The 14,427-nt window shown below is 34.2% G+C and overlaps 3 protein-coding genes across 3 annotated transcripts; 2 read left to right on the plus strand and 1 right to left on the minus strand.

Annotated features, from left to right (window-relative positions):
• Window positions 1–4,121: 4,121 nt before the first annotated feature.
• On the plus strand, window positions 4,122–4,892 carry LOC143548579 (uncharacterized). Its single transcript, XM_077039693.1, has 2 exons — window positions 4,122–4,324; window positions 4,406–4,892. Exons 1-2 carry the CDS (start codon window positions 4,122–4,124, stop codon window positions 4,890–4,892), a joined length of 690 nt encoding a protein of 229 aa, XP_076895808.1.
• Window positions 4,893–4,949: 57 nt separating this feature from the next.
• On the plus strand, window positions 4,950–6,188 carry LOC143548580 (uncharacterized). Its single transcript, XM_077039694.1, has 2 exons — window positions 4,950–5,064; window positions 5,218–6,188. Exons 1-2 carry the CDS (start codon window positions 4,950–4,952, stop codon window positions 6,186–6,188), a joined length of 1,086 nt encoding a protein of 361 aa, XP_076895809.1.
• Window positions 6,189–11,656: 5,468 nt separating this feature from the next.
• On the minus strand, window positions 11,657–13,134 carry LOC143548572 (ethylene-responsive transcription factor ERF003-like). Its single transcript, XM_077039689.1, has 2 exons — window positions 12,938–13,134; window positions 11,657–12,197 (listed from the first exon to the last, which is right to left on the minus strand). The coding sequence occupies exons 1-2, from the start codon at window positions 13,018–13,020 to the stop codon at window positions 11,777–11,779; spliced, it is 504 nt and encodes a 167-aa protein (XP_076895804.1). The 5' UTR covers window positions 13,021–13,134; the 3' UTR covers window positions 11,657–11,776.
• Between the last annotated feature and the right edge of the window lie 1,293 nt (window positions 13,135–14,427).

Below are 14,427 nucleotides of genomic sequence, written 5' to 3' on the forward strand. Positions count from 1 at the left end.
GAGAGAAAAACATCACCCAACCAGTGACTGCCACGTTACCCGGGAAATTCGAAAAAGAGAAAAAGTTGCACAGTCGGGTACAGTGACAGCCGTAAAAAACGTTCCATCATCTATTCACGCGCCTGCGAGTGGTCAACTTGTCTTTTTTTCATGATTATCCATACTAACAGAATATATTTTCTACCTAATTCAAAAAAGAATCAAAAATCCCCAACATACATTAATTCCAAAATTTCACCCGCAAAAAAACTTCACACGGAAGAAACACTGGACTGTGGGGACTTATAGAGGTAGGGTACCAAAAAGACCCAAATACCCTTAAGTACCACCCGCGGGTCACAGAGAATGCTCTTATAAGCCACCCGCGGGATATACGAATCACCCGCATATCACGATAGAGGAGGAACTTCCTCATAACACGCGTGGAAGCATCCATGCATCCTCAAAAGTCACCCGCAGGATAGGACACCCGTCCGCCCAAAACAACCGGAAGACAATGCCAGCGGGACAGCTGTCACCAATCAGGTACTCTCTAGAAGAAGGTTCACGATTCTTACTTGGGGAATACGTGACATACTAACCAATGAACAAAGGACACCTGGCCAGGTTGTTATAACCGTGCACATGGCCAGGGTTCGATCCTTCCTATCAGTTGGTGACACGTGTCCAGGTTGTTATACTCATGCACATGAGACGTATGGCCCAACCTATCACAAGAGAACACGTGTCCAGGCGGTTATCAAAGGTCTTCTAGAAGAGGACAGCTGCCCCCAATCATCTTCCATCACCCTTCGGCTATAAATACCTTGTCAAACGGTATGAGGTATTCATTTACTCACCTATATTCTGACTACACTTAGTCTATATACTTCAGTACTTTCTTCATTACGAACGATACTGATTCTCACACCGGAGGATGGTTACAGGAAGACCCCCCCTCTTGTCCTTCCTGTAACGAGACTCACGGTGTCTGTTTTGCAGGTTCCGGTCACCGAACTTTAGGAGGTTGTACTCATATCTTGGTTGTAATTATCGTATCCTACCTTGTGGACTCACTAGATCCAGGACCCATACCCGGGGATCGGATCTGTGTTTCTTCACATATCTACAAGTTTATCATTTTCTAGGTTTAAAAAGTGTTTTTAAAGTAATAATTTGACATAAAGAAAGAGTGCTTAAATTCGTGCTTTAAAGATCAGTATAATCAATTCGGATAATCACATGATTTGAAGAAAAAACCAAAATAAAGGAACCATTCCAATTGTTAGTTTTGCTTTTCGGATATGGGCTAATGGAGCCCAATAAGATTTTGGTTTGGCCTTGAAAAATCTTGCTCAAGTTAAGTAGTTAAGACTTGACAAGAGGTAGAGGTGCACAAATCGGGTTTTCTAAATACCCGGGTTCGGGTATAGAACCGGGTTCGGGTATGACGGGGTACGGGTATAACGAGGTATTGGTAATAATCGGGTAGCGTTTGGGTCGGGTATTGTCTCTAAAAATCATACCCTATGCATCGGGTTCGGGTCGGGTATAGAACCGGGTATTTGAATACCCTATTATCAGGTATTGAAAAACTCTATTTACAGGTTTTTTTGGGTTTTTTTCCGGTATTTTTTTTATATAGATTGGATTTTTTAAAATTTTACACTTTTTAGGGGTATTATTAGGGTATTTTTAAGGTATTTTTCGGATATACATCGGGTATTTGAAATACCCGGTTTCGGGTATTGGAAAACCTCGGTTCCGGGTTCGGGTATTACCGGGTACAAATCGGGTTTTCGGGTATTACCGGGTACAAATCGGGCCCGGTTCGGGTTCGGGTTTTAGTGCCAAACGGGTAGGGTCGGGTTCGGGTATAGAAAACCCGGGTATTAGAAAAACTGGTTCCGGGTATTTATTTCGGGTTCGGGTTTTTTGTGCACCTCTAACTAGAGGTGCACAAATTGAGTTTTCCAAATACTGGTTCCTGGTATGAAATAGGGTTCAGGTATGACCAGATATTGGAAAATCGGGTATTAGTAACACCCGAGTCGGGTTCGGGTCTGTGTATACGAATACCCTATTTTTGGGTATTGAAATCCGGGTATTTTTCGGATATAGATTGGATTTTTTCAATGGGTTGCATTTTTTAGGGGTACTTTTTTAAAGTATTTTTGGGTATATTTTTATGTATTTTTCGGTATTTTTAAGGTATATTTTGGGCAACTTCGGGTATTGGAAAAACCGGGTTACAGGTATGGAACCAGTTCCTATTTTCAAGTATTACCGGGTACAAAACAGGTCCCAGTTTGGGTACGGGTTTTGATACTGAATTGCGTACCCTATTTGTACCCTACAGATAAAGCCGGATGCGAGTATTAAAAACCAAGGTATAAAAAAACCCGGTTTCGGGTTCATGCTTTTTGTGCACATGCAGACTTGACTATGAAAATCATTTTATACATGACAATTATAAATTGGACCATTCAATCATGGGTTCAATCAATTATCAATCAAAACAATCAACCTTTTTCCGGGCACAAACATGTTTCAGGATTTGATCCGGAACCGGTTCTACCTCTACGGACCCGGTCAAAATCTAGACCCAACCAATCCAAATGCTGATAAAAACACGGCAAAATCAGTCGAGAATCCGACCATACCTAGGGCCGGTCCTTACCCGACTAGGTTATCGACTTTGTTGTCCAAACCCGAAGCCGGTTCCTGAACCACCCTCAGTCAAGAATCCGACCAAATGTTTTTCGTTAAATAATATCAAGATACACATTTTCGTCCGTTTCGTAATCTTCCCAATAACTTATGATCACAAGAGGTCATACTATTTATGTACAATATATGGCAGATCTAATGGATGATCATTACATGAGCAATCCAACACCTAATTAGCATTCGTTGTTAGTAAAAAAATAGAATATAATAAAGGGTTTCAAAGTTTGTCTCGTATTGTAAAAAAGAGGCCAACAATAGAAGTTGTTCCTTTTGGCTTTTGTCGAATCAATATAAGGTGATGTAACATGCGACCATATTGTATGATACACGAGTCAAAAGAACATACTTTTTTGGTCAAAAGTAAATTGTAAACTCTAAAGATTTAATGAATATAAAATTATATAATTAAAACTAATAGTTATGATAGTATGTTAACCAAGTGATCATCTAACAATACTAATAAACAAAAATACTAATGCTGATGTGTCATGACCACATTCATTCCTATCTATACCTATTTTCTAATCTTCAATCTCCTTAATTCATGTTATTTATGGATCATGGGTTTAATCTATATAACCCATGGATCATACCAAACTCAATTTTTTCGGGTCATATTTGAAAGTGATCTATTGTCAGGGGCGGATCTACGGTAGTGACGGGTGGTTCCGCGGAACCACCCGAGTTTCGAAATTATAGTGTATTTATATATAGAAAATAATAAAGGAACCACCCTATAAATTATAAGGAACCACCTTAAAAACATATAAAGTGCTTGCCCGGCTGGTAGTTTGTGGGTTTTGTAACCCAGAGGTCGCAGGTTCTATTCCCGTTTTTATAGTTTTTTTTTTCTTACTAAGTTACCCTAACTGATGTTAGGGTTTTTTATAACAAACATAAGCAGCGCCTCTCTTCGCAAACAGGCAACAGCAGACCAGTTTACACTTCAGCCACTGACCACTGTCCACCGCCGGCCAGTAGCCTCCCTCAGCCACTCCCGCTGCCCCGCACAACCCCTGACCAACCACAACGCCGTCCCTATCACTCTATCAGCCACTCAGCCCGTCTTTGATCCCCTCCCTCCTGCCACTGCCTACTCTTACTCGGAGTCTCGAATCCTCCCACTTTGAAGGTAATAATTCATTGTTAAATGTTAATTGTTCATAATTGTTAAGTGTTAACTACTTAATTGTTAAGCTATTTGTTAAATTTAGTTTTAGTTTTTCAGATTATTGGTTTTAATTTTTTAGTTTGTTAGTTTTTGTTAGTTTCTTAGTTTTAAATTTGTTAGTTTGAAATTGTTGATTTGTAGGTATTTTGAATATGAAGAAATATTATCAAAGTGAACCATCGAACCTTGGATCATCATCTTTAAGTAGTAAACCATTAAAAATAAATTTGGATGATCTACCATGGAAAGGCAACCAATTTCATCTTATCACCCAAGTCAAAAAGATGAAATTAGACGGACATATCTACTTAGAGGTCCATGTCAACCAACCGGGCATGATTGTCCTCTAACAAATTTTAGTGGTAAATTAAGACGTTTTAATGAGGAATGGTACACTAGTGAATTTGGAAATTGGTTGGAATATAGTGTCAAAGCGGATAAAGTGTATTGTTTGCATTGTTACTTGTTTAAGGAAAGTGGACAAAATGATGCATTTCTAAGTGAATGATTGCGATGTTGGAATAGGTGTCGGGAGAAATTTAGCCATCATGTTGGAAAAATCAATAGTTTTCACAACAAAGCACGTAAAAAGGGGAAAGACTTACTTAACCAAGCTCAGTCTATACCTGTGGCCATTGATAAGGGAACAGATCTACATAAAAAACAATATAGAATCCGATTACATGCTTCGGCTAGACTTACCAAAGCATTGTTGAATGGTTCATTAGCTTTTCGTGGTCATGATGAGTCTGAAGAATCTCTTTATAGGGGAAATTTTATTGAGTTCTTAAAAGTGTTTGGAGAACTAAGTGAAGAAATTGGTAAGGTTATATTGGGTAATGCTCTCGGGAATAATCAAATGACGTCTCCATCAATCCAGAAAGAACTTTGTAATTGTTTTGCAGAAGAAGTATTAAAGAGGATATTTGAAGAACTTGATGATGATGTCTTTTCCATATTAGTTGATGAATCGAGAGATATTTCTAAAAAAGAACAAATGGCTGTGGTTTGAAGATATGTTGATAAATTAGGATTTGTGAATGAGCGATTTATTGGCCTTGTTCATGTTATGGAAACAACCGCGTTATCTCTTAAAGCTGCAATTGATGACCTATTTGCTCGCCACAACTTGAGTATTGGTAGGGTAAGAGGCCAAGGATATGACGGTGCAAGCAACATGTCCGGTGAGTTTAATGGTTTGAAAGCTTTAATTTTGAAAGAAAATTCTTCGACATATTATGTTCATTGTTTTGCTCACCAACTTCAAATTGTTGTTGTGGGCCTTGCAACCAAACATTATGAGATTTACAGACTTTATAAAGAATTATCAAATTTAGTAAATGTTGTTGGTGGATCTTGTAAAAGAATAGATTTGTTAAGAGAAAGTCAAAGAGAAAGTTTGGGATTGAATTCGGAAGTTGAAACCGGAAGTGGAAAGAATCAAGAATTGTCACTTGCAAGAGCTGGGGATACACGTTGGAGTTCTCATGAAAAAACAATTCTCCGTTTGCTTACTTTATATCCTAGTGTTATTGACGTGCTTGAATATATAGAAAAATCGGGAGAGTTTTCAAATTACCAAAATGAATCACATGGGCTTCAAGAATTCATAAAAACTTTTAATTTTGTATTTTATTTACATTTGATGAAATACATCTTGGGTGTTACTAACACATTGTGTCAAGCGCTTCAAAGAAAAGATCAAGATATGTTGAATGCAGTTAAGCCAGTTAAGTTAACTGATGAAGGCCTAAAAAGGTATCGACTTGAAGGTTTTGACTCACTTTTGGAAGATGTCACATCCTTTTGTGAAAAATATGAAATTGAAGTGGTTGATATGGAAGCCGAGTATGTTGACCTGAGATTTAAAAGAAAGAAGACCGGTATCACCAATCGTCATCATTATGTGGTTAATAATTTCAACACGGTTCTCGATATGCAAATTCAAGAGCTTGGAAGCCGCTTTAATGAGGTAACCACTAAATTGCTTACTAATATGAGTTCTTTGAGCCCGTCTTGTAATTTTAGTGCCTTTAGTAAAGTAAACTTGATAAACTTGGCCGAGATGTATCCATGTGATTTTGATTTTGATGAAAAGGATAAGCTTGTATATGAACTTGGCCACTACATTACTAGCGTGAAAGAAGATAAGCGGTTTGCCAACTTGAGTGGCTTAGGTGATCTTGCTAAAATGATGGTGAAAACAAGATTACACATTGATTATCCGTTAGTGTATCGTTTAATAAAGTTATCATTGGTTTTGCCGGTTGCAACGGCAAGTGTTGAAAGATGTTTTTCTTCAATGTAGAATGTGAAAACTGATTTGCGTAATAGGATGGGTGATGAATACATGAACGATTCTTGCATTTGTTACATTGAAAGGGAATTCCTCCAACAAGTTTCGGTTGAAGAAGTAATGCAACGATTTCAAAAGATGAAGACTCGTAGGGAACAACTATAAGCATTTTTTTAATTCATAAAGACTATTGTATTGATATTATGTGTTTTTTAATTTCTAATGACGGTGCCTCTTTTATTATTTTATCGTATTTTTATTATGTAATAAACTTTTCCCGAACCATCGAACCGACCCGAACCTCAAACCGACCCGGAATTTTATATACCTGACTCGGTGAAATTGAAACATATAAAAGTAGTGCACCACCCAAAAAAAATTCCTGGATCCGCCACTGTCTATTGTGGGTTTTTTAATGACCGTCTGCTTCTTCTTTCTATGCCACAATTCTCTACTAGGTTCACGTAAGGAATCAAAATAGGTAATTGATTTATATGCTAAATCTGTAATTGATTTATATGTTAGTTTAGTTTTGTTCTTTTATGTTTTTAAGAATCATCTTCCTCTGCCACAATTCTAGGGTTTGTTCAAGGAATCATGGCTTTAATCTATATGGCCCATGCATTATCTTCTATTCACTCTGACGATCATCTTGGCCTCTTTGCATTTGTCGATTTCATCTAACCAGGCAACGATTCATCAGGTAACGATTCGTATTATCTAATTCATTGATATCATCCACTTTCTTATAATGATTGAAATTAGGTTTTCAATTGATTTTAGTATTAAATTTATTGATTCTATTTTTACAATTTATTGATTCTTAGTTCTTCCTCAATAATCACGGCTAATTCTTATTCTATTCTCACAAAAGTCATCGGATTGTCTTTCATGCTCTACAATCTGAATTGCCAGGTAATCTTCCTATACAATCATTAGATGATTTTCGTTTATTTTATTTTCTTCTGATTTTGATCGATTTTATGACTGATGCGGATTTCGAAAACGTATGTGTGGTGAATATATATCAATTTTGGATCGTATTTCAGCAAAATATGTGATGGTTTTTCTTATTTTTGGGTTCGATTTGAATCGATTTATCATCTGATGAGTGAGAAAGAAGGTTTGATTAAGGTTTGTTTGTCTGATTTTAATTGTTTGAACATAATACACTTTGAGGATTACTTGACCCTATTCATATGTATTCATTTGTTTTGTTGTTATTATAAACTTCTGTTTCAAGAGGAAGCATCAATGAAATAATTTCATATGCATTAGTGATTTTATGGCTAACAAAAAAAGTTCACATATGCATGTTCTAGCATTTGATGTGGAACGAACACCAATGAATAAAATTAGTGATTGGTGATTTTACATTTCAAGAAATAATTTCGAATGCATTGCTCTGCATTAATGAATAAAATTATTACTTTCATACAAAATTAGCCTTTTTCATAAAGTACATAGTTATTGATAGTTGATTTTTAAAATCATTGACTGATTTGAGTTATTAATTTTATCCCAAAATTTAAGGGATTTTCCAATATATACTCCTTAAATTGAAACTGTATTTATTTACATTCAAAGTTTACATGCAATATTGAATGCTTATAATTATTTCTACCTCTCACATTAATTTTGAATTTTATAATTTCAGAATTTATTACTATATGAAACATCTTTCCAAAATATCTAAATCCCAATATTATATTAAAACAATTTCCCAAAATAGAATACTAATATCACCACATTTAATTTTCATCTTTTCAAACATTACTTACACATTACTTATCAAGCATTGTGCAATAAACACATTATTAAAAGGCATTCTGTATCAATTCTTCTTTCATTCTAAATCTTCTTCTACCTTAGAGCAAACACGCTTATCATAACAGTGTCCTTAACGTCTGTATTTCTTATTTTATGTTCATGTCAAATATGTGCACTCATGCTTTCTTTTTCATCATGACTCCTTAATTTGACCAAGCTTATATGTATATGTAACCGATATATTTGTGATATTCGTTTAGTCTGTTTCAAATTAGATAATGTAAAACTAAGGTTGTTTTTGTTGTCGGGTTGCATTCTACAAACTCACAATACTCTTTATGCTAATCCTATGTTCAAATATCAGAAATACAACACTAACAACATATTTGATTTTTTATCTTTTTTTTTAACGAGAAATATGTGGGAAACGTCATTATAATTAATTTGTTGTTCAAGTCATTATATGTTACCAGGTTTTTTGTTTGAAATAAAGCTAACTGGTTTAGCTAATTAAAATTATGAATTTGTTTTTATGTAAACACAAATAGTAGTAGATATTTCTTTAATTAAATTTATATTAGCGTCCTGTATATGTTAGTTAATGAATTTTTGTTTTCGCTTTTTAAATCAAATTTAGCAAACATATGATATTTATATTTATTCTTAACATGGTTTCTTCCTCAAATATCACCATGTTTAAAGGCTTGAACATTAATAACTCGAATTTCACACTTCAAGGTCGAGTAAGAAGATGATGGAGGATGCATGTAATAAAGCGTCCTACGGATACCCATAGTGTTGAAATCATACTTATGGACAAAGAGGTGTCATAAACGAAGTTGTTCAAGAAAGAGCCATACTAGCACAAAAAATGAAGTTGTTCAAGAGATCAATGATATATTACTAGCAAGGTTTATGGAGAGCATAAGGAATTCCTAAAATCTGATGGTATTGACAAGTCAGAATCCGTAAATGAAGACTTTGATCCTAGCTTATACTCACATGATCTTCTCAATGGTTTAAAGTTTCCTAGTTGTCCTAATCACCCGGTGATACTAAAAGTTGGTGTCACGGTTATGTTGCTAAGACATATTGATCAGAAAAATGGTTTGTGTAACGGAATAAGGTTAATAGTAAAATCTCTTGGTAATAGGTTTTTTGAGGTAGAGGCTGTATTAGGAAGTGAAATTGGCAAACATCATGCTATACACAGAGTTACTTTGACTCCGATTGACGAAAATTTTCCGTTCAAATTCAACAGCAGACAGTGTCCGCTTTCTGTATGCTTTGATATGTCGATTAACAAGAGCCACTCTCTTTCCAGGGTTGGTTTGTTCCTCAGATGTCCTATTTTTTGCCATGGGCAATTATATGTTGTGTTATCCAGAGTAACTAACCAGCAGATGTGGTCTTAAACTTTTGATATTAGATAATGAAGGGAATACTTGTGATAAAACTACGAATGTTGTATACAAAGAGATTTTCTTAAATTTGTAAATTTAAGAAATGGTTATTGTTTTTAATTTCTTTTTCCCTTTAATTTTGTATCTTTATTTCAAATAACAAACTTTATTAATGTTTATCATTTGAAAATTCCCGTGTATTACACGGGTTCAAAAGCTAGTTATTCATTATACCAAGACAACCATTTTAACACCTTTAATTTTATAGAATGTACTTTTTAACTTCTTCATAAGTTAAGTTACACTTTTTTTCTCACAATTTTGTGTGATTTTATCATGATTTTTTTAGTGTATCAAAGTTGAGACAATTATACATCTACGTATTTTTAGTATGAATTAAGTCTCACTTTAACAACCAACACCATTGAATGTTTGAATCCACTTTGAAATGCTGACAATTAATGTCAAAGTTACACACCGTCTTGTTAAAAACACGTAACTTCGGGTACATGGTTTTCTAAAGCAACATGTGGTAGTTAGGGTTTTTAAATACTTGATGGGTACAACATAGTTGGTGTTCATAGAGTAATGATATTGTGCAAACTAAACAAAAGGTCAAATAAAATGTAAACAAAAGTAAATAATATCATCAAATGTAAGAATTTGTGACAAAAATTGGAAAATAACAACACAAGTCTATAGTGTTAGAAAAAAAATGTTTACTTTTTTCTCCCCTCTACTCGACGTACCGACAGTTTCACCCCCCAAGTTACTAGCTTCTTCTACTATCGCTTTGTTTTCTGGGCATTCGGATTTCTGATTCAAGTCTAGGAATCTAGGATAGCACCTTTTCACGCGGGAAAACAGTAGTTACTACTAACTAGTAAATGAGTATTCTGATATTGTAATTTTATTCATAAAAAGTTAAAAACTAATAGTCTTCTTAATTTTAATTGCATGGACAATGCTATAATTAGCTAATAACCGTGTGGAAAAAATAATGTACAAATGTCACAAATCAACAAAACCAATCAAATGAGATGATGAAAATGGGGCCATATGTAACATATTTTCTCATTTTGGTAACGTCTACTTTTCAATTTCATGCTTGGTACGAATCCCCAAATAAACAAACTCATTACATATTATTAATTTTTATTAACTTTATCGAATTATATAATTATAGATTTTTTTAACAACGGGTTTATTAGAAAACCAACAACTAGTCTAGCAAAATGCTTGACTAGAACAGCATTATAATAGACAAATACGCTACATGTAATAGATATTATTAAAATCTTAGAAATATTAATATAACAAAATTATAGATATTACTAAAACCTTAGATATATTAACATTATTTATACATAACAAAATTGTAATAGACAAGTAGGCTACATGTAACACTTAGATTTTTATGAGATCTTTGAGAATACATTCTCTTGTATGCTACAATTTTATTGTAAGAGGTAAGTGCTACATTACAAGACCAAGTTTTAAGTCGCTCATTTAATAACGGATAATTCTGACCCAAAAAGATCAAACATCATGAAAATCACCTTACGTTTCCAAAATCAACCAGTGATTGGCATAGTGCATCTCTACGTCGAATATTCAATCTTTGATGATTCGAAAAGTGCTTTGTTACGAATGTCGAATGATATTGACTTACATTTCAAAAGGGGAACATTGTGTGTGATGTAAAATCATATGGTGCCATGAAACTTGCAATGCATTCAAAATTATGACATTTTGACTAATTTTAGTTGCATCATATTTTAAACTAATATCATTGTCTATAAGAGATGGTTTTACTAAAACTCATTTCATGTTTTATCATTTGAGTTTCATAAATATTTATATAATAACTTGTTTATTAAAGCTAAAGTTTCTTTAATCTTTTACCAAACTTGTAAGTACTGCTTACGTAAAATATAATACGTAACGCATATTGCTAATAGAATTGTACCTCCTTTAGGAGGTACGTGTACGTGTGTACATTTTAACCATAAGTGAAACAAAAAAGGTTATATGTTGGGTTATTTATAAGTTTTACAAGTCATGGTACGACGATCTGATAAAACAATTGCTTTCCTTTTCGATGCTAAATAACCCGATAGAGCATATTATAAGTCACGGAACGACGACGACGATCAGATAATGTGGACCATATGGTACATTTTTAATGATACTCAAGTACTCTATTATTAATCTTTGGTACAAAGAGTGAAGTGAAGTAAATAACCATGATGACAATAAGTTCAATAACAATATACTTGATACTTCATCGTTGACTCGTTGCGACATTTTCAGTATTATCCGAAGATCATGTACTCGGACGTTGCTCATATTTACCAACCTTCGACGACAAATGTTTTACTCCTCGTACGACATGTCGGGCCGAACAAAATAATAATAATAATTGGTCTAGTTTTGCATAACAGAACAAAACTCAATAGTCCCATAATGAAGCAACTCTTCAATCATCTGTTCTATATGCTCATCTTCAGGAGACTTATTATAATGCTGCATATTTAAATTTTCTATTTTAACCGTATTTTCGCAACTGCCATTACGCAAACATGGAGACTGTGTCGGTCGGGTTTGTTTATCTTCTTTGTTGCCTGCAGCGGTTTTGTTTGCGAGTCCAAGTGATGTCAAGTGGCATTTATGTAACTTAGCTCTCAACGTTGCGGAAAGTAGCTTTGTAGAAGGTGGATGTGACCCTTCGGAGTCGTACGTGAAGTTCGTTCGAGCTCTTGTACCGCACATGAGCCTCGCTGCTTCGTCGTAGGCGCGTGCTGCGTCCTCTGCTGTCTCGAATGTGCCTAACCATATTCTTGTTTTCCTGTTGGAACAAATATTAACATAAGATTACGAACTTTTAATAAGACGCTAGAAACTACGGGTGTTAAATGTGTCGTGTTCATGAGTTGGCGGGTCCAACTCGACACGGACCTGAAAATTTGACAAGAATCCGAAGTCCCGAACCCGAAAATCACGTATTGACACGTGAACCGAACATGTCCCACATATTTGCGAGTTGACCCAAACATGACCAGTTTGACCCAAATGTTTTTATTTTTTAATAGCTTACACATATCAATAATTTAATACTAGTGGATGCATAAAATACAAATGATTTTTATCATAAAGTGTATAAATAATTATGCTAATTAGTTAACACTGGTATTATTATTATTATTAACCAGAGTAATTATTATTGCAGTATTTTATTTTTAATAAAATAATTACTTTGGTTCAAAACTGTAATTACTTATTTGTATGGTTAATATGTTAATACTATACAAGGAAATAATATTAATTTGTATAAAATAGTTAATTTTAATTACAAAACTAATATAAATTTTCTTTTTTACTTAATATTTTGGCACAAGACACCCAATAAATTTAATTTATCACATAAAATAAATTTAAAAAAATAAATGGGTTAAACTGAACTCGACCCGTTTAGTTAAACAGGTTAACGGGTTCGACAAGAACCCGAGCAAGAAAACTGTTCATTGCGGCATTTCATCGAACAGTTTACGCGCTTTAACCGAATGACGTTAAAGATTAGAACTTTACAAGAGAGGGTGGCGAATTTCTGAGACCCAAGAGCCCCAATGTCTCTGACGAACTCCTCTGTATCGTTGTTGAGATCTAGCCATGGTGGTTTAATTGATTGCAGGTGCCTTTAATAAGTTGCCTTGAAGGTGTTTGTGAAAATGTCTCAGTGAGAACACTAGTGATGGAGGCTTGGTTGCTGATACTGGGATGTTATATATGTGGGATGTTATATATGTGTGTGTATATATATATATGGCTCTTTTTTATATAGGGACTTTGGTGTCACTTCTTTTTAGCTGTAGATTACTTTGGATGGCCAGGTGGGTCCCATGGGCCCTGACTACTTCTTCTACTTGTTTACTTTTGCAGTAGTTTTGGAAAAATGGGAATAATTTAGTTCCTTTTTGCTGCAAATGGGAAAAGTGAATATTATCCAAAACTATCACTTTTGTGTGGTATAAGTTTTATGCGTCATCGTATACTCGTTAACAGGGTTGGTACACAACACTATAAGATACGATTACTTGCGATGCTTGTTATGAACACTGCACGGCTTGTTTAGAGACACGATAAGTATTACCTGTATTGTGAAATAAAAGTTGTCAAAAGTTTATAAAAATCTTCGCTAATATATAATCCGTGACATATTTTAATAGAAAAGAAAATCCAAATATGGTAACTAAAATATACGCCACATATAAAAAGAGGTCATTAATGTGTTTTCACACTTTAATATGTTTAGACACGTATTTAACCGTGTCGACCTGTTTGAGACATGAAACATGCTAATCACAACCCGAACTTGTTTAACTCCGTGTCATTTCCTGTCGTGTTAACTTGTTTGTGCCAGAAAGTGTTGACTTTAAATAGCATGGCAAATAGGCAATGTTAACATTTACGGTTAGATGATACGTTAAAATGTCACTAACTATGCAAAATACGCAGTTTATTCTTTAATTCTACATCAATCACAAAAAATCTGACATTTTCACGTTATCACTATACTTTTATATTGTTTTGCATAACTAAGTTATTTATCCTAAACTATTTTCTTATCTTATATTGTTTAAAATCAAATCATAAATTTCTAAAGCCATCTATATTATTGAGGTTAACTAACTTATGCCAACATCATAATTGAATAACAAACCGATGGTTCGATACATTTGGTTTTCTAGCTTCGGAGGCTGTGGAATTTCTTAAAAACGTCATTTGTCTTATTGGTTTTGCTATTTAAAGAAGAGTTGTGGCGCAAGTGCACCAACTCGTTGACCATTTATCTGCCACTTTATTTTAATCTTTTTTTTTTTTTGAAAAATTATATTTAACATTAAAAAAAAAACTAATGAGATTATAAAATCAAGTTTAATCTTCTTAACAATAATTTTTACGATATCTAGTCAATGGTGTAACATCAGACCAGAATCCCCCAACAATGATTATGTCTCAGATATTAAGAGGATGGAAATCAACATACTACCAACTAAAATGTCTCATTTGATCATCAT

The sequence above is a fragment of the Bidens hawaiensis genome, unplaced genomic scaffold (assembly GCF_021521415.1).
Source record: "Bidens hawaiensis isolate Kalapana, Puna unplaced genomic scaffold, B.hawaiensis_p1.1 tig00015201_1, whole genome shotgun sequence".
Classification (NCBI taxonomy): Eukaryota; Viridiplantae; Streptophyta; class Magnoliopsida; order Asterales; family Asteraceae; genus Bidens; species Bidens hawaiensis.

Bases quoted from the DNA above. Each gene is read 5' to 3' on its own strand.
- LOC143548579 (XM_077039693.1), top strand. From the start codon at position 4,122: ATGGAAAGGCAACCAATTTCATCTTATCACCCAAGTCAAAAAGATGAA. The intron at 4,325-4,405 runs GTATTGTTTGCA...ATGTTGGAATAG, and splicing joins AGTGTCAAAGCGGATAAAGT to GTGTCGGGAGAAATTTAGCC.
- LOC143548580 (XM_077039694.1), top strand. From the start codon at position 4,950: ATGGAAACAACCGCGTTATCTCTTAAAGCTGCAATTGATGACCTATTT. The intron at 5,065-5,217 runs GTGAGTTTAATG...TATCAAATTTAG, and splicing joins CGGTGCAAGCAACATGTCCG to TAAATGTTGTTGGTGGATCT.
- LOC143548572 (XM_077039689.1), bottom strand. From the start codon at position 13,020: ATGGCTAGATCTCAACAACGATACAGAGGAGTTCGTCAGAGACATTGG. The intron at 12,198-12,937 runs GTAAAGTTCTAA...TTGTTCCAACAG, and splicing joins GAAATTCGCCACCCTCTCTT to GAAAACAAGAATATGGTTAG.